We start from the raw sequence: 22,418 nt of genomic DNA, 5'->3' as shown, positions 1-22,418 counted from the left end.
GCCTCCTTGGCTCCTTCGCGTATGGGTATTGGGTATGCGTGTGATACTGGCCAGTGGCGGAGCTATTCTCAGTCTAGACCCTGCGACTCTTCTCCTTGGAGACCATCGTGAACGTCGAGGTAAGATTCGCTGCCGGGATATCGATAATCGTTGGACGTGCCATGATTACAACGACACGACCCGGCTTTATCTCAAAACACACGGCGTTACTCGTTCAGCGTTGAATCTTCTCGAAGGGAAAACATTCCGACGCGAACACGTTCCTGCAGGTGAGGTGGTGGGCACAGACCACAGTACTCCTTCGTGCGCAATCGCCGTAACCAAGACCGCGGTCGGCCGTCGGAGAAAGCAGCAGCGCCATATTCAAACGCCGCGACGACGAAAGTCCGTGGCGACTGGCGCGAGAGATAATAGACCTATATAAGTATATACTTATATGAGCGCGTGCACATCGTATACCATGCGGGACGTCATATATTGGGAGACGCGTGCACCATATATACCGCGCTCTCAGCTGACGCGACGGCGTACCTATACCTATAGAAGTACGTTTGCGAGAAAGTGAGAGCTGGATGTACGCAGCGTGTAAACAGTAGAGAGGGGGCAGAGAGAGAGAGAGAGAGAGAGAGAGCTCTTTGTGTCTTGATTTCAAAGTGTTTATCAAGGCTCTGTATTTTACGCCTTTTATTTTTATTTTGGTGGATGTGGCGCGCAGACGTGCTACGGTTTTTCGTCTTTTTTGGAAGAGTTCGTGGATGCCTGGTTTTACGGAAATACACGCTTTGGTATTTTTAGGAAGTTTCCGTTGTGCTGTCGCGGTTTATTTATAAGGGGAAATGAGGTATAGATATATACCACTTGTACTGGTAAGTTTGGAAACAATTTTTTCAAGCATGAGGCTGTATACATTCGAACCTTCAGCTATAAAATAATTGGTCGCATCCTCAGTTTATCTTTCGGCCTATTACTTTCCGAACAAAATCAAGTGGCGCGGTAGCGCCACGAAGGCGAGTTTGAGAAGCAGACGAAGCCGCGGCGCCCGTGGCACTATTTACTTCTATATATTGGTGTTAGGATTTTTCATGATACAGAAAAAAATGCTTTTTACTACGTAACTTGCCATGCCCCTCACATTTTGTTCATGGTACATACTTGTTCACGGAGTGATCTTATTGTAAGTGTACTTTTCTGCATATTTTATTTGTGTACATAAACATATAACATTCTTATTCCAATAAAAGTATCTTTTGAGTTATTTGTAATTGATCAATATATTACTTAAGTTTAAATTACCAATCATTCGACTCAGACCTCAATTAAACGTAATGATTTTTTGTTTTCCGTATTATAAATAAAATAATATGATTGTAAACTTGACTTTTTATAATTGATCTCAGTTGTTTTTTAATCTGTAATTCCACTGTGAACAAAATTATTGACATGCATGACGATACGCAAAACATCAAACGCGCCTAACCTTTTTACTTTGGTTAAGTTTTTTTTAGAGACATAAATGTCTTCTATTTTTAAATGGCCGGAATGACTGGCTAAATGTGACTAATTTTTCAATGCATTGATGTCTATACTTCGTCTCACGTTAGAAAATATTTCTTTCATCGGATAAAAGACGTATATGATTATTTATATTTATATATTGTACATTTATTTTTTCTTACAAAAACATATATAAAACATTTTTTAATTTTTTTATTTATATATACAATACTACTGACTGACGTTAGAACTCCTCCACCTTATAACCCCAGTCTTCTTTAACGATATCGGCAAGTTTTTCCCCAATCATAATTACTGGAATGTTCGTATGCCCAGTAATGATCATAGGCATTATCGAAGCATCCGCTACTCGTAATCCTTGAATACCTTTGACCTAGAAATACACGAGTAAAGTCATTAATTTCATGATGTGTATTAATTCCACAATAATATAGTAATCGTTTTCACGATAGATCATAAGCTTTCACGAATCAACGCGATTTTCAAAACGCACCTGTAATCTTGGATTGACGACACCCGTCGGATCGTTATCCGGGGCCATTTTACAAGTCCCAGATTGATGGTATATCGTGACGGTAAAAGTTCTCAAAGCGCACTCCCAATATTCGTCCGAATCGTACTGCCGATCTTCGCATCCGAGTACAGAAACTTCGTGAAATTGCGACTTGAATTTTCGCATAGCCCTCGTTCGGCTGACTTCTAGCGCTGATCTGATTCCTTTAACCATTATCCTGACGTCTTCTGGATCTTGCAAATAGCCAGCGAAAATTTTGGGTTTTTCGTTGGAATCGTTGCTTCGCAGTAAAATTTTTCCTCGACTTTTAGGCCGCATGAGCATCGGAAAAATAGTCCACGAGTAGTGTCCTGAGATGTTCGAGTATATTTTATTCCAGTACTCATTGGAGATGCCCATGTTTTTGTGGATCACAGAGTTCGAGACGATCGAGGCTCCGATGAACAGCAATTCAATGTTCGGAAACACGTCCAGTTTCGTTGGCTTATCCACGTCGATAAAAGCCAAGGCTTCGCAGCCACCTGGAATAGTGAAGGGGCCAGTTTTCCTAATCAGATAATCGGTTAGATAGGGCTTGGCGAAGTTGACCATGTCCTCCGTAAGGATACCGACAGGTTGATCGACCAAAAATACCAGGCCACCGTACGCGATATGATCCATGAGATTTTCTCCAACCGGAGCATCTTGAACGACGTCGATCTTCATTTCTTTCAAGTGTTCGGATGGGCCGATGCCAGAGAGCATCAAGAGTTGCGCCGAACCGACAGCACCGGCGGATAAGATGATCTCTTTTCTGGCTATCGCGCGAATCTTCTTGCCCAATTTCGTGAACTCCACACCGTAGGCCCTTTTGGTCTCGGGATTTATGAGTATCCTGTCGACGTGACTCAGCTTCGTTACGAACAGGTTCTTCCTGTTGTTCGCCGGATACAGATAAGCTCTGTTCGTGCTCATCCTCATGCCGTTTTTCATGGTGCTCTGTATGTAAGAAAATCCGACGCTCTGATTGTAAGCGTTGTAATCGACCACAGGGTATCCCAGTTCTATACCTGCTTTGAGAAAGCCCTCTGCCAGTGGCGTGTGATAAGGTGGATGAGAAATGTGAACAGGTCCCTCGGTGCTGTGCATCTCTTCGTCGATCCTCAGTCTTTCTATCGCGATATTTTCGAGTTTTTTGAAATACGGCAACACGTCCTTGTAAGACCATCCCTCGTTGCCCATCGCAGCCCAGTTGTCGTAATCCAACGGATGTCCTCTGGTCGCGATGAGGTAATTCAAAACACTGCTTCCTCCCATGACTTTTCCTCTCGGCAAGTTGCACTTTCGACCCGACATACCTCGGCAATAGTCATCGGACGGTTCGCTTTGATACTTCCAATTCAGATCGTTGCTAAGCTGGAGATAGTTCACGAGGATCGGTATGTCCATCAGCAGATTTTCCTGGCGACCAGCCTCGATCAGAAGGACCTTGACGTCTTCTATTTCGCTTAGTCTCGCGGCTATGGTAGCCCCTGCACTGCCGGCGCCGATTACGATGAAATCGTACTCCTCGTCGTTTCTAGGGAGAGTATCTGCCAGTTCTCTGTTCAAATTTTTGTCACCTTCGTACAGGAAATTAATCGCACCGATGGACAGTTTAAACAAAGCGTCTGAAAACGGTGCGTTGTTTTCAGTGAACCCATAGAGATCGCGATATGGCAAATTGGCTCTTGCAAAGACCGATGCACTGATCGTCACGATAACACTCACTAACTGCACGAGTAACCGATTCATCGTGGGGCACAGCAAGAAAGATGATCAAACTCGCCGATACATCAATTTTATACGTCGTGACACACGTTTATGACGTTGATCGTAAACGCAATAATTCTCTGTGTGCGACAATTGTAATTTTTTTGTAATTGCAATCAACTTATTTATATGATCTTACCGATATTTCCTGTAAACAGCCATATCATCAAAAGCAATATATCTTCAGGAATGATATATTCTAAGCTGCTTACTTTTTCCAAATCTTGGAGAAATAATCAAGCTCGTGACAACTGCAACAACAGACTGATGAATTTTACCGTAGAATTTTACTTTTAGTTTGAGTTGGCTTCTTGCCAATCGAAACTTTACAACGAGGACGAATGCTATTGTAATTCAAGTCGTGGATTTATCGGAAAACGTGGTCCGAGTCAGTTCTCCTAACGCGCCCTTCCGCCCAATGCGCCTGAACTGCCGCGCTACAGTCTCTCCGATAAGAGTTCGTGAGAGTTCAGAGTAAGCGCGCGGGAATTCAAACGGATGCGTAAACGAATATTTGTATTATTTTAATGATATAGTTAGAATTAGTTGTTATATAAATTGTATAAAAGAAATGTATAATTTGGGAACTTTTATTCAATGTAAAGGCACATTTAAAATTGTTTTTAAATTTTGAATTTGTTTTAATTGAACCAATCTAGCCCAGGCGCCGCAACTTTTCTTCTCTAAATATGTATCGGCACACCTGGTAGGGGGACAAGAAAGGGGGGAGGGAGAAAACAAAAAAAAAATTAACTAAAATGATGTTCTTAAACCAATCTACCCCACGCGCCGCAAATTGATCTAGGCAAATTATTTTAAAACGTTATATTTTTAGGATAAAACTAAACGTGCATTTTTTAAACCAGCTACCCCACGCGCCGCGACTTTTCAGAGAAGTGTGTCAGCTATAAGCTATTACTGTCCTTGAGGTTGAAGCTTTTTCAAAAGCATTACCTACGTGAAATGTTACGTGTACTATTTTAGCTGAAACACTGTGTCACTGCGTGTTTTTGCTACATTACAGATCGCAATGGTGCTCGAAATCGACTTATTAATATACAACGAGTTTATATTTGATGGAGTAATTATAAAGCGTCTTAATATTTTCTTTCGTTACACAGTGGTCTTATGACGAACGACATAATAATGTAATGGCTGCTAAATCAACGTTTAATGTTCATACGTAAACGAATAAGGAAAGTATGGTAATATATATTTCAAAAATCAATAAAAAACATTCCGTCATTATTTTTATTGGCCGAAAAAACAAATGCAAACTAGCGCGCCACACGCAGCCTTACGGCCTAACGCTTCGTGTTTTGCGTGTGTAAGGCACGACCGCTAACAGTTGCGCTGCGCGCTCGCCCGATCTACCCACGCTCGCGCGTCGGGCAATCGATTAAGGCTTTTGGGCCAGATAGGGCGTGTCACACCGAAATTGTTATTCAATTATATGTACCGAAAATCGTTTCTAGGCTTGTTGTTTATGTATAAGCGTTTTGAAAAAACGTCACAGCACAAAGTTGTGTTTTTAAAATATCTACAACTTTTACATTTAAGGTTTTTATGTATAATGTATAGCTTCAAAGTTTTATGATGAATACTGGTTTATTGCTATCAAAAAGTCGATTTTGGCCTGTTAACTCGAATTAATAGTATATTGTGTACCAAGGGCGTAAAGTGGGCTTTTGTAGGCCGAGTGTGGATTTTGCAGTACGAGTCAAGGCGAGTTAGCCCGAGCCGATGGCGAGGGCGTTTACGAGCCGCAGACGAGTACTGCAAAATCCACGAGGCCAAAAAGCCCACTTAGCCCTTGGTGCACACCATATTTTATGTAACGCGCGGACGTATTTTCGCGTTTTTTCGTACGTGTTAAGAGGGACTGATGTGACTATTTTTTGACACGGCAACCGTGCTCTTGTCTTGTTCAAACATTATATAAAAGTCAAATTCATTTTTTTTTTTTTTTTTTTGTAAATAAATAATTGATTTTAACAGTACCGAATTTATAATGAGAAAATTGGAAAAAAATGAAATAAACTATTATGTAAAGGGTTTTAATGAAAAAAATAAGAAATTTCGACAATGTTAATTTATATTTAGTTATAAATTATATATTGTTCAAGAACATAACAGTTTGTACATTTTTTATTTTATAATAAATAATGCAAATTTATCAAAATCAACTTTTTTTTAAAATTACAAAAAAAAAATTTGCGGGCAATAAAGACTTTTTAGCGGGCAATAAAGGCCATTATTGCCCGCTGTTTGAATATGCGGGCAATAAAGGTTTTTATTGCCCGCTAAAATAACTTTTTTGCCCGCCGGTCAAAAAAGAGTCACTTTAGTCCCTATTAATAGGTACGAAAAACGCGAAAATCGTTCGCGTGTTACATAAAAGCATTTTCACGCTTAAGTGTGAATAGAAAAAAGTTGTATTTCTTCGAGATCTACAACTTTTCTCTATAACTTATTTTGTAGAATGCATAGAATTCGTGTTAGAGCCAAATAACCGTTTACAGCGATTTTTGGATGTGACCGCATTCTGCGTATACATGTAGGATCGAGCCCAAAATAAATTTGGCACCTTACTATTACGAGGGGAATTCGCACACAAATTTTTAGCCCGATTGATAAAAGTCTCTTAGAGATAATCGTGTAACACCAAAATTTTTATTCAAAAAACGCAAAAATTGAACAAGTTGTGCCCGCATTTAAAAAAAAATGTAGACGATCGGGATACAAAAAAATTAGTTTATAGGTTTGTGCAAGAGGAGACTCCTCCCAAAATTTCATCCCGATCGGTCGAAAATTGCGTGAGATATCGCATCTCACACATTTTTCGATGACGAAACTATAAGGGACTTCCGTGTCGCGGTCGTGCCTAAAAACGTATTGCGACTAAGAGTATCCCAATGTTCTACCTTCTTCAAAAAGAACGATCAAAGAATCGACCACCTCTTGACCAGTCGGAATAATTTGCTCTGGTGGAACATTCCGAAATCACCTCGATCGCGGAGTTGATAAACAAAAGCTAATGGCGATTTCAATACTGCCTTTGCCCAGTCCACGGATACACCGGAAACTGGATCTGAAATTCAAATTTTATCATAAATTATTATGGGTATATTTTAATAATATACAACAACATGACAAAAGTTGCACTTGAACTTACACATGGTTTCAGCCAAAGATCCAGGAGTGTATTTACTACCATATCATCGAATACTGAACCAGACAATCGAATACTGAATAAAATAAAAAGGTTTTTATTAGAACAGATGCTAAAACTTCAAATATTATGGTTAAACATAAGATTACCGTTTCGTTATAGTTATCAAGATGCTCCTTGGTGTAGGCGTAAGGTACCATAATAAGTTGAGCAAAGCTATGGAAGCTTATGAAACAAAATAATTTATCTTTAATTGACAGCATGCATTCGGACAAGGTTTTCGATTCGATTTCGGAAAAAGGTTCGGCTCCTGCATATCTTTGGTCGCACGAATCATTGCTGGCGCCGACTTCTATATACGAAATCAGAACATAATATCAATAAAAGCACGAAAAAAATTGTTTTTTTTTTAATGCAAACTTACGTATCCATTTGTAATTCCAGTTTCTGTTAAGGTCTGCACCAAAACAGCTTGATCCTGCAGATTGTCATCTAGTTTTCGACCACATTCGATCCATTTAAACATGGATAATGCTTATTCGTAATAAAAAATACTTACTGAGGTATGAGTGTAAACATAACCATCGGGATTGATCGATAGGAAAATGTACCAATCGTAAGATTCGGCTAATTCGTAAACAGTCGGTTCAGTGCTGGAGAGCAATTCATTGATAAAAAATGTAACCGTGGCCGGTGAAATTCCAAGCATGGATACCACCCTCGATGAAAATTCCCGGCTTGTTTGAATTGTGCGAAATCTTTACACCCTTGATTTCTCGTCCCCCGTAGGTGTGACCGCCGATTTTGGTTTCCACCTTCCCGGACTCCGGGGGCAAAATTTACACATAGGTGTTTATATGAAAATTTAAAAATCCGAACACCAATATAGAAGTAAATAGTGTCACGGGCGCCGCGGCTCGTCTGCTTCTCAAACTCGCCTTCGTGGCGCTACCGCGCCACTTGATACCAGACATAATGAAAATAATTTCTGTATAACAGTTGCGTTTCGCATACAGTGATAGCAGTGACTATACAACTTTTTTGTTTCACGATGTTTGCGCAGTTTGTTGGCACAATTAAATAAATACGTAATAATAGGAGGTTCTAATAAAGCTCACTCTATACACGATGTCTCTAAAAAATCCTCTTACAGGCACTTGTGCATATAGTGGGGTTTGATTATCAACAACCGCTGATTCGTATAACATATAAAAATTAATTACCGAAAATCATTTTTGCTACATCCAAAAATCCCAAACGCAACAGAGCAGGTGTTATAAGTACAATCCCACTCGCCCTCGTGTAATACCTGCAACCCTCGAACCAAGCTCTCTGCTGCAGAACATACGACCCCTTAATACCATTAAAGAGTATACAAGATCATCCGCATCCGCACATTACGGCGCGTCCCGCAAAAGATCATTTCCCGATTTCCCAGCGGAGCAAACAGGTGCGCATAAGCAGCCGCGCAGCGACGGAGCCTCTCATCGTTGCACCCACGTCCCACGTATAACAATATATATATATATATATATATATATATATATATATATATATATATGTATCCGCGCACAAGAAAAAAAAAGAGCGAGCTTTGATCGTATATACATATATACAGTCGCTCATAGGCCAGCCTTGCCATTGGTCGAGGCTGCGTCCTCGTCCCCCTCGTAAAAAAAATCTGCGCACAGGGGTCGAGGCCGTTTCTCTCTCGCTTTCTCTCGAGCCTCTCATGTAGTGCACTACTACTACCGCGAAAGCGCGAGCGCCGCGAATAAGGGGGAGAGATGCAGGGGATGTGCGCAGTACCATCGACGCTCGATAAAGCCTAAGGACCACCACCACCACCACCACCACTACTACTACTACTACGTAGTCGATCCTATTTTCCGAGAGTATGTCTGTGTGTAGATTCGCCTATTTACTGGAGAAGCCCGACACACGTTCCTTACGAGAAGTCTGACCGTCACTAGGCCGTCACGCTTTGTTCCGATTTTCAGGGATATATGAAAGTACTTACACTGCTCCGAAACTTTTATTCAAAAGCGTCGTAAAATTACGTTCGACATATCTATAGTACCCCTGGTGTATTCTAATTTTACGGAAAAGGGTAGGACGATCGATACTCGAAATACAGAGATACGTAAACAACGTGCCGCATGATTTGAATGCGAAAAAAGGAGAGCGATAATATTTTGCTAATTGTACAGCTATCCGCACAACATAGCCAAGATAGTCAGGTGACCGGAGCTGACGATCGAACGTGCTCGCCTAGTAACGCAGGTTTGACGGGTCTACTGCTATATATACATTCCCGCTGCAGCAGACATACCAGAGGAATGCACACACACACACACACATACATCTATAACGTAATAACGCGCCAGACGAAACGGAAAACTCGATTCCTGCGAATACCGCGAAAATCCAGCCATAGAGGAGCATCTCGCGCGGACGAGCGATAAGCTCGTTGTATTATCCTCCCGCGGCTGCTGCAATGCACAATATACAACACACCGTCCCCCTCGCGAACGAGCGTCATCTCTCTTTCTCTCTTCCTCTGCATAGCCAATGTATATATATATATATATATGTATCTGTGTGCGCGCGCGCGAGCGTTCGCTCTCTCGGCTGGTCCGTCGTGCAGCAGCGGCGGCAGGGCAGTCGTCGTCTGTGCGCGCAACTGTGACGAACGAGTATTACTACTTATAAAGTAGAAAGAGAAAGAGAGTCAAGTGCGCGCTGTTCCGTCGAGATTATTATAAAAATAGAGAAAAAGAGAGCTTGATATAATCGTTGTCGATACGCGCGGAGAAGGAGAGATATATCAGCAAAGCATCTCTCGTTGTTTATATCGTTGTTGAGATAAGCCCGCGCGCGCTCGCGAGAAAAAGAGCGAAAGAGAGAGAAAAAGAGAGCCGGTTGTGTTAAGCAATAAAATGACCGACAAGAAAGGTAACTATGAAAGGCCCATGCCTGCCGACACGCACACCCACGGCAGGCGCTTCGCCACCTTATCCTCTCTTATATATATATATATCTCTCTCTATTTTATATATATACCTGTACTCTTTAAGTATACAGATACACACACACACACACACACGCAGACAATAGGCCTCTGAGCTTAGACGGTTATTTGCCACACACACACACACACATACACAACCCTTTGATAAACACAGAAGCCTTTATTTTTACTTATTTTTTTCGTTCCTCGTCCGAATCTCTTGGTCGAAAATTCGCGAAAGGGACGTTCTCGCTCTTTCCTCTCGCGCTCCGTCACACTCTCTCTCTCTCTCTCTCTCTCTCTCAGCCCAGAGCTACATAGCGAAATTCCATGCACGACGGCGTTTTATTTCTCTCGCTCGCGCACCTATAAATTCCTCGGCCGACCATCTTTTTTTCGCCAGCAGCAGCTCCTCCCTCTCCATGGCGCGCGCACGGCTTTTCCTCTCTGCGAGCGAGGCTCCTTTTTCCAATTCGGAGTGTGCGATCCGTAGATTAGAGAAGCGTGTACAGGACGTGCGTATTTACACGCGCGTCGCGTATACCATTAATATAGATCTGTACCCGGTGCGCGAAGGCGAGCGTCCGGTCGCGCTTGCGTGCACAGCACGGGCCCCCAGAAAAAGCGAGAGACAAGTGCGAATTTCCTACGGCTGACAGATGAATCAATACCGTCGTCCTCTCCTCTATCCTGCTTCTCTCTCTCCCACCCCGTCCGCTTCCTCTGCGTCTCTCTCTCTCTCTCTTGCGCGCGCGCGCGCGCGCCGAGAGCTCCCGCTTCCTCCTTCCGCACACTATGCGCGCTAGTATAACTACAGTGTACAAACAAAATGGCCTCCGCGAACGCGCATTCGGCTGCAGATTCCGGACGACGCTCGATTCTGGATGCCTACTACTACAACAACAACAGCAACAGGGGTAGGGACATGCGGTCTTATTTATTGACAATTTTACGATCCACGACTCGGATTTTTATCCTCTGGCATCGATGTCAGCACTTCGTTCTCGCCTTTGCTCGTATATATACAAGGTTTTCGAGTGCTTCGCGATCGGGTACGTTTCGGAGCGCGCCAGGACGCGATGAAAATTAAAAGCCCCGTTCTTTGTCCGTGCGCGAATCGAGTAGACGCAGTGCATACTTAGGTATATAATGTACATTCATAATTAGAGAGATAGCCATGACAGCGCGTGTATATACTTGCGCGAAACAAGTAGAGCAAGACGGAGGAGCGCTTATATGGTATATGTATGTACGGATGCACACATTATATTGGCTGAGAGAGTGTATACGAGAGCGAGAGAGACCTGGGCAAGAGAGAGAACGATGCGCGCAATGAGCTAGAGAGGCCGAAAAGCTCGATAGTCGCGCAGGGGCTTCGTGTGGCGTCAGGTTAGGCTTTGTTTAGGCCGCGCCGTCCCCGCCCGCTCCGCCCCGCGAACATTATATTCTCTTTTTTTTTTTTTCATGCGACGAGATGCATTTTTAGTTTTCTACCTCACTACCCGAATTTTTTTCGAAAATTTTGCTCCGTATACAGTACACGATTTCATTTGGCAGTATGTGCAACATATTGGAGAAAATTCTCTCGGCTATATAAGCAATCGATGCGGACACTACTGAAACTTGTATGAACCTTGCGTATATATAGTACACCAGTATATATAGCACTCGGGCGGTATATACATATATATATATATATATATATGTGTGTGTACGTATAGCCAGTGGAAAATCAAGGGGTGCGGCTGCGCAGCGCCACGATAGACCAGCATTTTGGAGCATAACGATTAATGCATTTGTTATTGAGTATATGCTGCAAAATGTTCACTTGAATGACTACCAAATCAATTCAGCAACTATTTATAACAAAAAATATATTTGTTATAAGCAAAAACACGAAAAAGATCTGATTTCAACTACGAGAGATTTTAAGATTCTAATAAATTTATTTTATAATTTGTTTTAAAAAATGACTCGGCCTACATTGACAAAAAATTGATATAGGCATAAGATTTGAAGGTCACTTAACAAATCTCTATTAAGTTTAAAATTACGCAGTAGGTATGTAATGTGTCTATACGCCCTTGTCATAAGTTGCTTCCACATATTTAAGACTAAGAACTTCAAAAAAAGCCAAGCTCAGGCGTATGTCTGGTAGATACAAATAGACTAAGCGATCAAGCAGATTGACAAATAAAAACTATCACACTGGACTGCCTCGTGAGTCCAATGTTATAATTTTACTATCAATACTGACGGTAGTCAGATAAGTAAGGATGGTTCCTACAGTTGTGGCTGTCGATATGTTTGCAGCGGACCAAAGACATATCAAAGACGATTTGATCCAAGTCAGTAGGTGGAGCCTAGGAGATTGGAACTCGCGCAGCCTAAGCCACGTATCTAACCTCAGCTTCTCTATATATTACCTTAAATCACTACGTGTTTAATTATACCAAACATTAATACATATATATATATACTTAATTATATATACTATATATATGAAAATAAGATTGCACCGTGCGCCTCCTGATTCAAAAAGTGTTGCTAGGGTGTTATGAATTATTCAGAGTAGACAGTTCAACATTATTAGCTTTGCATTTGATTAAGTGACCCAGAATGTCAAAATCAGGCAAACGTCGGATTTGCAATGCCTGTACAGTAACCCTCTAATGCTCTTTTCCTGATTTTTTCAGGCATACCTTGGTTAAAAATAGCAGGAACTGAAACTGTAGATTGGATTGGAAAAATGAATGCGTTTTATTCTTCTATAAATAGTCATTTCTATTTAACCAAAGTTATACCAGCACATCAATGCTGCATACAAAATTGTTATGATAGAAGATATTATTACTTCGTCTCATAGCATTATTAGCACATTACTTGAAAAAGTTTTCTGCTAAAAAAGTAATTTAGGAGCAAGTCTGGTTTGTAAGTCTTGCAGAATGTTTGCAAATCGACTAAACTTTTTGAATTGGAGACGGCGGCTGTTATATATCCATATCAATACAAATGTAAGATATTGATATGGGTGTATTGATATTTTGTACTGAAACCGTGGTATTGGCTGATTGCTTACTTTGTTCCTTTTTTTTAACACCCACAGTATCCTGCTAGTGTACAGATTTCCATTTATTCACATTTTTTAATTCAATGTTTATCGATCTAAGTGTTGTTAATTCTCAATAAAGGCACAGATATGTTAACTATGTAGAAAACTGTACATGAGCAGTGATAACAAATCAGCAGGGTGGACACGAATGCTGTATCTAAGCTCGGCGTATTTATAATACTTCTACTCAATAGTAACTCGGTAGCTCACTTTTAACAATAGTGCATGTGCTTTACCATTGACCATAAGTTTTGCAAACAAAATACTTAACATATTTTATTATTATTTTACTGATAACTTTCTATTCTCTTTTCATTTTAATATAATAATAAAAAATTGAGATTAATTGAAAAAAAAAAATCAATAGAAACTTGTGGTCAAATGTTTGCATGAAAATTTTTTAGAATAGTAGATGGATTGGTTTTTCTATTTGTTAGAATTAGTATGTTAAGATTTTTTTAGCAGTTATTTTTTTTTAATTCAAAAAACGTAATATCATGATTTTTAAGCAAGCAGTTGATTTTAATGCATTATCTTTTGCAATAACAAGTACTAGTCAATGTCAAAAAATGAAATTACGTTTGGAAAATGTATTTTTCAATTAATTTATGTATAGATACTTACATTTGTTTTAATAAATCTGAATTTAAGTTTGCATGATAAGTATCAAAATATTTTTAAAAATTGCAAACAACTTAAGTCTATAATTTTATAAAATCACAAAATTCTGCATTAAATTTCAAATATCAGATATTATTTTTTATATTTTAACGATGCTTCAAATAGCGGGACAGAGATGTTTGCATTATTTAGTATAATTTAATACAATTATTTAGCATGACTTTATGTGTTATTCAATTTTTTGCACTTTACCATCTTGATCTATTTTTATCACAAGCTTTTTCAAATGCATGAATTACTATTAAGTTGAAGTTTATAATATTCGTTCATTAAGTCAATTGCAGAGATAAGGCATATCTTTTCAGTGAAAATGAAATATATATTTTTAATAAAGTAAGAGTAAAATAACTATGATTTTTGATGATTTAATTTTTTTATTTGAAAATGGAATACACATTTCATTTAATCATTGCATAATGTTGTATAACTTATGATTTGAAAAGTGTAAAATTTTGTATCTGAAATGAAAGGTCCTTTCTCTTTTCGGTAATAGATCTTGAAAATAATAATGTTCAAGAATATATAAATTTTTTGTGCACTCAAAGTCAGCACGCGCATGAGCATGCATCAAAACGTGTATACTGTTAATAGTGAGCTTAATTATAATAGCGTTTTATAAAATTGACAAATTCTACGAAATGTATCAGGAAGTCTTCGCAGTGATAATTGAGCGAGAAAAGAAAATATTAAATCAAATTTATTGCAAGTGAAGTTTTTCACAAAATACATATATTTCTTAATGAAAATATTGCACAACTTAAAGAAATTCTCTCAATCGATTTCAAGCACTTTGAAGACAAGCAAGTGTTCCACCGAAGCATTTCGATACATTCCCATCTTTAGCAAAATGGGTGAATGTACAACTTCTTAGCTTTGTGAAGTTCATACAAATTTGTCTAATACTAATTTTAATCTCTGTTACGAATAATGTTTAGTAAAATGGCTATTTATCTCGCTCGGAAGCAAACTAGGTCGAATGCTTATGGGACAATTTGGGAGGCAGGGAAAATTTTCACTTGTTTAGTAACGTTAAATTAGTATTTTACTTATAATACATCGTTATTGAATTCGATGATTGTTTGCACCGTGGCACTGACACATGATCTTACATGTTGAGCACCATTTCATTACAAGAATCGAACTCTTCGTTGTTAATTTGAAATGCTTTGATTTTTTTTCAACAACATGGTCTTTAAGTATTATTTAATTTAATAATAATTGTGCTTTTGAATTTCTTAAACTGCTCGTCGTCGATTCTTGTCAGTAAATGAAAGCTCAGTAATTATGGACAATTTGGTGTGGGCTGACATCTATGTTAGAATACAACATGTCCATTCACCGCTACTGGACGTTAGCAAACATTGTACGCAAATGAAGATGATCAATCATCAACTAAAGATTGATATGCTTGCTGAGTCTGTTTTTCCTCTTTCCACTTACTAAAACAATAACTTGTAAAAATAACAAAGCATATTTTATACTGCGAAATGCATACTTATATATTGCGTACCTATATTGCTACAGTACGGTGCATAATTTATAGACTTAAAATTTTAGATAGCTTGTATTAATTCATAAATTGATGAATCTCTTAAAGTTAATATATATTTGGATAAGATGATATCTTTGCTGTTTAAATGTACTTTTCATGGGATAAAATTATTATTTATAAAAAGATTTATCTGTTGGTAATGCAAGCTATCTAAGCTAATAATTATATACCACGCAAATACGAGGTCTTTTAATCATGTTTGATCTTTATTTATTGGATATTTGCAGAAATTTGTGGTTTGCTGAATCTTGTCACGACTTTTTGAATGTGTGGAACTTGATATATATACATATATTATACATATTCATCGTACCACTGTACTCATTGTATAAATTACACATTCACCGCTCGAACACAACTTCTCGGTCAATCTCTTGAATCAAATTAAATTTTCGTCTGGTTAAAGAAACGTACCACCTATAATCGTTAATTAGCTTGTTTAATCATCATTTTTTCGAAATCGATCATTATCTTTCTTACATATGGCTTTATTTTAGCTCAGTTTATTATTCCTTTCTCACTTCAATCAAACCTAAGAGCATTAAAGTCACGCTTTTGATTTCTACTTGTACTTACAATGCTTTCAAACTAATGTGTTTATTCATAAAACTTTGAAATAGATTTGTAATTGTAATTTTCTCTCAGGTTTGATTGTTTAGACGAATGTATTTGGCTTTTACCTTGATTGCGTAACGCTATTTGCTTTGATATCGGTTTCGTATTATGCCTTAGTTTTAGAAGTAAAGGTAGGTGGAATAAGCGAGAGTCAATATTATAAGAATGGTTTTGATTTAAAAATTTTAATAAACTAATCATTCATGAGTTCTTGAATATTTTTCTGTTATGTTGCAAGTGAATGAATAATTAATATTTAAAAATTGTTCTCGAGATTGACTCACGTTAGATGTGTCTGTGTGCCTTCGATTAAATGCTTTAAGTTACTCATTTTTTGTCTTATGATGATAATACGTAAAAGTAAAACATATTTTTGTGTTAAAAGATTTTTCGAAGGTAAACAATGCACTTAAATACCATAGCCCAACTCACATCAGTCGTGTTTACATTGATAGAAAAACCAAGGAATGTTAATTTAATTGTCAAAATGAATGCACAACTCCAGATTCAAGAGACTTACTCAGAAGTTTATTATAGCTTGTAGACTCGGGCGGTGCTGAGTGGGCAATATATACCGTTCTTTCAGTTATTTCATTTCACCATTATTTAGTGACTAACATTGTTTGAGCTTAAATTAGTATCTTAATCAAAACGGTGTATGTCATGTGTAAAATATACTTGGGTGTGGGAGTACCGTTTTCAGTCTGAAACTTTTATTGTGTCCAACATAATATTATATTATTTATAGTTTCCCTTTTTTTTAAAATAGTTTTAAGTATACAGAATGTCTTTATTAATATAACTTGAAGATTGATTGATTGTAGTTGGACATTTTTAATCGTTTTGGACATTCAAACACTTTATACATCAACAAACATTTGATTGTGGATATGTAAAGTGCATCATATCTTTGGGCTGTGGTACTATGTACCGTTGGCTTAGATCAAACTGCATTTTTTCTACAATATTTTACATACATTGATTTGTGTTGCAGCGTATCCAGTGGCCCCACACCCACCAACTGGCTTTGTTCCAGCGCAAGCACAACCTGCTGCATATGGCGGTAAGCCATTGATATTTAATTGTCAAAAAAATTTTCAAGGTTAAAACTTTAAAAAATTATTTTCTTATTTAAATTTTTTGTACAACAGTGCCAGGAGCCTCGCCATATGGGGTCTTCCCGAACCAACCACAACTTTATGCTACTCAGGGTCCACCACCCCCAACATATGATCAAACTCTTACTCATCCGATGGTATTTATTATTATTTGTATAATGCATGTAAATTATTATTTAAAACAGTAATGGATCAAATGTAATATGTTGTCCAACTCTTATTGTAGATGTACCAACCCATGTATGGCCAAGGTTATCCCGGCGGATACTTGGCAGGTTATCCAACAGCCTATGGACCATTACAGTATTACCCACCATTAGCTGCAGCTGCAGCATACTATCCTACTGCAATGCAGCCCGCTCCAGTTAGGCCAACCATTATGGTATCCGTAAGTTTTCATTAATTTAATTTGAGTTTTCTATACGATCATGATATGAATACACCAATGACTGCAAATTGCTATTATATATATATATATATATATATATATATATATATATATATATATATATATATATATATATATATAGATATATAGATCTAACTTGAAATTTGTTTCTAAAGCAGAATGGATTTGATGGCGCAAGATTCGATGGAATATCACAACCTGTTTTGCCTCCACCTCCACCCGGCGTAGCCGCGAATGCCGCGCAATTGGCCGCTATGGCAGGTCATAGTGTTGCACTTTCGCAAAAAAAGGGGTCGTTCTTGGGAGGAGGAACAGAGGGTGGCTACACCTTTTGGTAAACTGAATCTCTAGCCAAGAAGGTTAGCACGTCGAGAAGAGTCGAAGCTATGCGAGCGATAACGTTAAGAGAGAGAAAGCGATTTAGGAAGGCATTGATTGTTATTGAGATCCGTCTAGGCAACAAAAATTCGACTATCTCCAAAGTCTACATACTTTTTTCCTATCGGGTACTATATCTTTGTAGAGAGGCCATTTTTCCAGAGGAGAGAGGGTGTCTTAGTGCACAAACCGTCTGTCGACGAGCCGAAACAAGACCGTGACGCCATACACGAAAGCTCATTCGCTCCACGTCTTTTGCGAAGACAGGCTTTTCCAAACCCTTTCTCTGAGTATTGAACTCTTATTGCGAAGTCTCCCGCTTCGCCTATATATACTCTCCCTCGCTCCTTTCGTTTCTGTAGTCGAGTAAAAAGCTTCACGGCCTTGTTTCTGTGCGACGGTCAGTTTATGCGTCCACGAATTTTTCTTATTCCTGTGAAAAACCTTGAGTCACTTTTGTAGAAAAGACTAAAAAAAACGGACTGCTCAGTATTAAAAAAATTCGAGAATAGATAAGCTACTGTAAAGAGGATATTCCTGACGATTATATAGGCAATATGAGATCACTTGTTCAGTGAAAGAGGACATATTTAGACTAAGTTTAAAACGAGAGAAAGAGAGCACCTTGTAACCAGCGGATACGCGGACTGAAAATTTATGGTGTTCTTGTTTTTTCAAATATAAACGCGAGTGAGTGTATGCTTGCAAGTTGCATACATTGAATTGTCTCTCATCGCCTACAGGTATCGATATTCGAGAATGTGTTCTAAGCGTTTATCTAAACGTTACTTGGCAGACTAAGCAAGAAAAGGGGGCTGCTCGCTATATTTTTTTTGTTTCATCATTTCTCTTTTATTGATTTTCATTGACTGCATAAGGCATTTAATCCAAATTCAACTTGACGACGTTGCTTTATACGATGTAACTAAAAGACTTTACCTTGTTTCATGGTTTACGTTATGTTAAAATTGATATTATTATTATTATTATTATTATTATTATTATTATAATTATTATTATTGGATTATTGTTATTTGTTATTGTAAAATTAAATCACGAATGAGGTATGAGCAGCCCTGAAAACGAAATGTGACAAAAAAAATTTTGCGTGATTAAAAAAATATACGGAACGTGTGATGACTACTTATTCCTAAAGGAATTCAAAACCGTAAAAGATATTTTCTTTAGAAATTTATATGAGATCTGCATACATAGTTTTTAAATTCTGAATAACGAAATTTACGGATAGTTTTTACACGTTCTCAAACTTTGAAGACGCTTACCATCCGATTGAAGAGTACGCACCCTTTTTTATAAGTAGTCTTTCAAGTCGTTTAAGAGTCTTTTTTTACGCAGATTAGCTAGGTCGGCTAAAAAGTTATTATTTAATTGAAAATAAGGAAAGAAGAATTGTTCACGGTAAAATATCTTGCCTCGCTGCATCAACGGTTTCCACCAATGTTGTTAACATTGTGATAAATATAAATATATATACATTATAAATTTTAATTGTTTCTCCCACTCATAATTGATTGCTGTGGTAACACGCAAAATTCTATACACGAATCTCAAAGAGGAAACTGTTTGGTTGTTAAACTCTATAAAAGGCGAAAAAAAACGAAAAAAGAGTGCTTGGACACTTGAAGAGTACAAATTCATGCATCTGGATGGGCAATTATGTCGTGAGCAATTCTTGAGTATGAGCCATAGCAGGCGAGTTTAATAAATGGAACACCGAGCGATGCAGTAAATTTCGTTAAACCATCTTGTTAATATGCGTCGAGCAAGGGGTCGTCTCCCTCAGCGCAAGAATCAACCGAAATCTAGCGTGTGCCTGTTTTCCTGCAGGACCGAGGGATTATTCCTGCTTGAAAATGTAAAAAAAATAACCAGTGAAAGAACGGTGCACTGTCTTAGGGCCCTAAGATTGCTAAACTATCTTTCAAGCAGCTATAAAAACGCCTGCCTCGCTCTGTGATCATATAGAGATAGCAAAGTGAATCAGTCGATGGAACTCTCTTATCAGTTCTATCTTCTCACTCACACTAAATATGATATTTAATTAAGCAATGAAATCAGAGGAGCTAATTTACAATCGATGAACGATAGCCCAGAGTAGGACCAAATGTCGCGATTCTATTTAGGATTTTCAATCGGTCGTATCAGCGCCAAGCTTGGACAAACTTGTGGCGTCTATTAATTAACAAAGCGCAGCTATCAATGTAACTGGCGGTCGTGATTGGGACATGATTTTTATGCACAAATGGTTTTACAGAGAATATCGAGCGATTGATTGACTAAGCTTGGTGTATTGATAACGATGAATTACATCCTCTTTGTACCTTTTGATTACTTTCTACCGAAACCCACCTAACGAAACTACTCAAACGTGACCGGCATGTAACAAATGAGAGATGTATGTACAGTTGGGTGGCATGAAGAATCTAGTCCGATAATTCTGACTGATACCAACTTGGAAAATAACGATACCTACATATGGCTATATTTTGCTTGATACCCATTGCCTTTTCTTGTTTTTTTCCTTTAAATTCGTATCTCAGGAACATATGAATTTTGGTAACAAGCATGTTAAAATTCGATTTATTTGCAAAACAACTGATCATTCCATTGCGAGATTGATATTTTCTTAACAGACGAACGTCACGTTTGAGAATCCAGAATACCATGTCGACGGTGGTATTCGAGTCGCCGCTTTACAATATAACAAACTAACAAAATACAAAAAGCACGTGCTGACATTAGTTATTCCCAAATGATTCCCCTTGCATGTGCTTTGCAACGAAAATGACAAATATTCCAATAAAAGCAAATAGCACCGTGCGTTAAAAAAAAGGCATCTAGCTTCAAAGAGGCAAAAATTGTACAAGAGAATTACTTTGACGAAACTTTCAATAAGAAAATGAAACGTATTACGTTGATATTTATATGTATATTAAATTATTCTCGTTTTACCGATTTATTTGCAGATTCATATTTTTTTAGATCAAATTTTTTGCAATGCATTTTGACAGATTGTACCAAGCGGCAGTGGGAAGGTTTTATATCATGGAAAAGCGTGCAATAAACAACATGTCTATTGTAACAGTAATATAAATTGTATTAATTGCAATGGTAAATTTGTTATGTTAAAAAAAGCACTGGCGTGTAAACGCAGTGTAACAGTTAATAAACATTATGACCATGCATTTGTTGTATTCATTTAATCCTAAAAAAATCGTCTTGTTGTTTTGTGAATTAAAAAATGTATTCTACATTAAGTCACAAATGATGCTCCGGAAAATATGAGCTACTTATAAAAATTCTGTTATAAATATTGAACCAATATTTTTCTTTGATCTGAAGAATAAGAAGCTATCTACAACTCTCTTTAAAGAAGAGAAGCAAAACATTGTTGCTATTCAAACTGCTTACTACCTAAAACTTTTTTCATAGTTTTTTCTAATGCTGGCAGAAGATCACAGTAAGTGTCAACACACTTAGTTGCACATTTCTCAAAGTCTGCACTGAATTTGTCAACTTCACTTTGAGTTGGATTTGGTCCCATGTGATCTTTTATTTTATCGTTGCATTCCATAACACACCTTTGTAATCGATTCTACAAAGAAAAATCAAGTATTTTATAATCCAAAAGAGTAATATACAAAATGTTTAGACCCTCAACGCACCTGCACCCTTTCAAACTCTCCTTGCACATACTGCTGTGCCTTGTTTAACGGTGCACCACAGTTTTCTACGCAGCTATGTACTTTTTGTACACTGTAGGTTTGGTTGTCACAACACGCTGCAGCGCATCTGTGCATGTCTCCCTAGAAACATTAAACATTTAAGATTTACATGAATTGCTTTCAAATAAATTTATTCGTAGTGAGTTAATGGTTTTAACAAAAAACGAATAAAACAAAACTAGTTGGAAAAATTAAAACAAATTCTTTTCCAGACGTTGTCGTTTAAAATTTTTAATGCAAAAACAGTGTTATTTAATTTTTATTCTAAAAAGAAAAACATTACACGTGATGCAAAAGCTAACCTACAACATGCAATTACCTGCATTTTTCGAAGATAGGTTTTGTCGATTTCCTCGACCATTTTCGTCATTTGGTCTTCGACCCGCCTTCTCTGTTCCTCGACCATTTTTCTTGATTATTTTAATAATTTTCACTGAAAAGACAACTTGCTCCACCAGGGGATTAAGGTGCAGAATCCAGATACAACGGCACAGGCGTGCTTTGCGCGGGGTGACTGGCGGCTCTAAAGTCGAATCAGAGCACGGCTAGCAAGTTGTATGAAGATTAAACCAGTGTAGTGTGCGTGTATAGCTTAAAACATGTATATCTATATATACATTCGATACTTATTTACATATTACATGCGAAAATACAGGCACTTGCACGATTCAAGCCGAAAAGACGGCGTTTTTTTGCGTGTGGGCAAACATGTGTTACGTCAGTCTCATTGAAATTATAGGTATAAATATACAAAAATATTGTTCTTTTATTAATTTTTTTCATAAATTCGGTATTATTAAAGGAA

At 37.9% G+C, this 22,418-nt stretch overlaps 3 protein-coding genes and 1 long non-coding RNA gene across 14 annotated transcripts; 1 reads left to right on the top strand and 3 right to left on the bottom strand.

The window, feature by feature from the left end:
• The first annotated feature begins 19 nt into the window (after nucleotides 1–19).
• Nucleotides 20–21,073, top strand: LOC100678619 (DAZ-associated protein 2). Of its 11 annotated transcripts, none has more exons than XR_004344955.1 (6): nucleotides 9,642–9,947; nucleotides 12,316–12,398; nucleotides 16,957–17,025; nucleotides 17,114–17,217; nucleotides 17,307–17,462; nucleotides 17,645–21,073. XR_004344955.1 is itself a non-coding variant. In XM_031932373.2 (5 exons), the coding sequence occupies exons 1-5, from the start codon at nucleotides 35–37 to the stop codon at nucleotides 17,825–17,827; spliced, it is 603 nt and encodes a 200-aa protein (XP_031788233.1). In that variant the 5' UTR covers nucleotides 20–34; the 3' UTR covers nucleotides 17,828–20,780. The 11 variants fall into 11 exon arrangements, 8 of the variants coding, with proteins under 8 accessions (XP_031788233.1, XP_032456018.1, XP_032456017.1 ...); XR_004344954.1 differs by having other exon boundaries at nucleotides 17,307–17,468; nucleotides 17,648–21,073; XR_004344953.1 differs by having other exon boundaries at nucleotides 9,643–9,947; nucleotides 17,307–17,468.
• Nucleotides 1,638–4,248, bottom strand: LOC100118304 (glucose dehydrogenase [FAD, quinone]). Its single transcript, XM_003424488.5, has 2 exons — nucleotides 2,009–4,248; nucleotides 1,638–1,888 (listed from the first exon to the last, which is right to left on the bottom strand). Exons 1-2 carry the CDS (start codon nucleotides 3,800–3,802, stop codon nucleotides 1,739–1,741), a joined length of 1,944 nt encoding a protein of 647 aa, XP_003424536.2. The 5' UTR covers nucleotides 3,803–4,248; the 3' UTR covers nucleotides 1,638–1,738.
• On the bottom strand, nucleotides 6,626–7,520 carry LOC116417716. Its single transcript, XR_004227980.1, has 3 exons — nucleotides 7,142–7,520; nucleotides 6,996–7,068; nucleotides 6,626–6,911 (listed from the first exon to the last, which is right to left on the bottom strand). It is a non-coding gene; the product is annotated as an uncharacterized LOC116417716 (long non-coding RNA).
• LOC100118377 (protein FAM136A) lies at nucleotides 20,891–22,167 on the bottom strand. Its single transcript, XM_001602308.6, has 3 exons — nucleotides 21,933–22,167; nucleotides 21,554–21,694; nucleotides 20,891–21,483 (listed from the first exon to the last, which is right to left on the bottom strand). Exons 1-3 carry the CDS (start codon nucleotides 22,017–22,019, stop codon nucleotides 21,283–21,285), a joined length of 429 nt encoding a protein of 142 aa, XP_001602358.1. The 5' UTR covers nucleotides 22,020–22,167; the 3' UTR covers nucleotides 20,891–21,282.
• Between the last annotated feature and the right edge of the window lie 251 nt (nucleotides 22,168–22,418).

Source organism: Nasonia vitripennis, chromosome 5 (assembly GCF_009193385.2).
Source record: "Nasonia vitripennis strain AsymCx chromosome 5, Nvit_psr_1.1, whole genome shotgun sequence".
In the NCBI taxonomy this organism is placed as follows: domain Eukaryota; kingdom Metazoa; phylum Arthropoda; class Insecta; order Hymenoptera; family Pteromalidae; genus Nasonia; species Nasonia vitripennis.
This window is presented reverse-complemented; position numbering and strand designations above follow the sequence as displayed.

What these genes read in the sequence shown, in the direction of transcription:
- LOC100118304 (XM_003424488.5), bottom strand. Translation starts at nt 3,802, where the DNA reads ATGAATCGGTTACTCGTGCAGTTAGTGAGTGTTATCGTGACGATCAGT. An exon ending in TCGTCAATCCAAGATTACAG is followed by an intron (nt 1,889 to 2,008) that starts GTGCGTTTTGAA and finishes GTGTATTTCTAG; the next exon opens with GTCAAAGGTATTCAAGGATT.
- LOC100678619 (XM_003424492.5), top strand. Translation starts at nt 10,832, where the DNA reads ATGGCCTCCGCGAACGCGCATTCGGCTGCAGATTCCGGACGACGCTCG. An exon ending in CAACAACAACAGCAACAGGG is followed by an intron (nt 10,920 to 16,956) that starts GTAGGGACATGC and finishes TTTGTGTTGCAG; the next exon opens with CGTATCCAGTGGCCCCACAC. An exon ending in GGCCAACCATTATGGTATCC is followed by an intron (nt 17,469 to 17,644) that starts GTAAGTTTTCAT and finishes TTGTTTCTAAAG; the next exon opens with CAGAATGGATTTGATGGCGC.
- LOC100118377 (XM_001602308.6), bottom strand. Translation starts at nt 22,019, where the DNA reads ATGGTCGAGGAACAGAGAAGGCGGGTCGAAGACCAAATGACGAAAATG. An exon ending in CCTATCTTCGAAAAATGCAG is followed by an intron (nt 21,695 to 21,932) that starts GTAATTGCATGT and finishes TAATGTTTCTAG; the next exon opens with GGAGACATGCACAGATGCGC. An exon ending in GAGAGTTTGAAAGGGTGCAG is followed by an intron (nt 21,484 to 21,553) that starts GTGCGTTGAGGG and finishes TTTTCTTTGTAG; the next exon opens with AATCGATTACAAAGGTGTGT.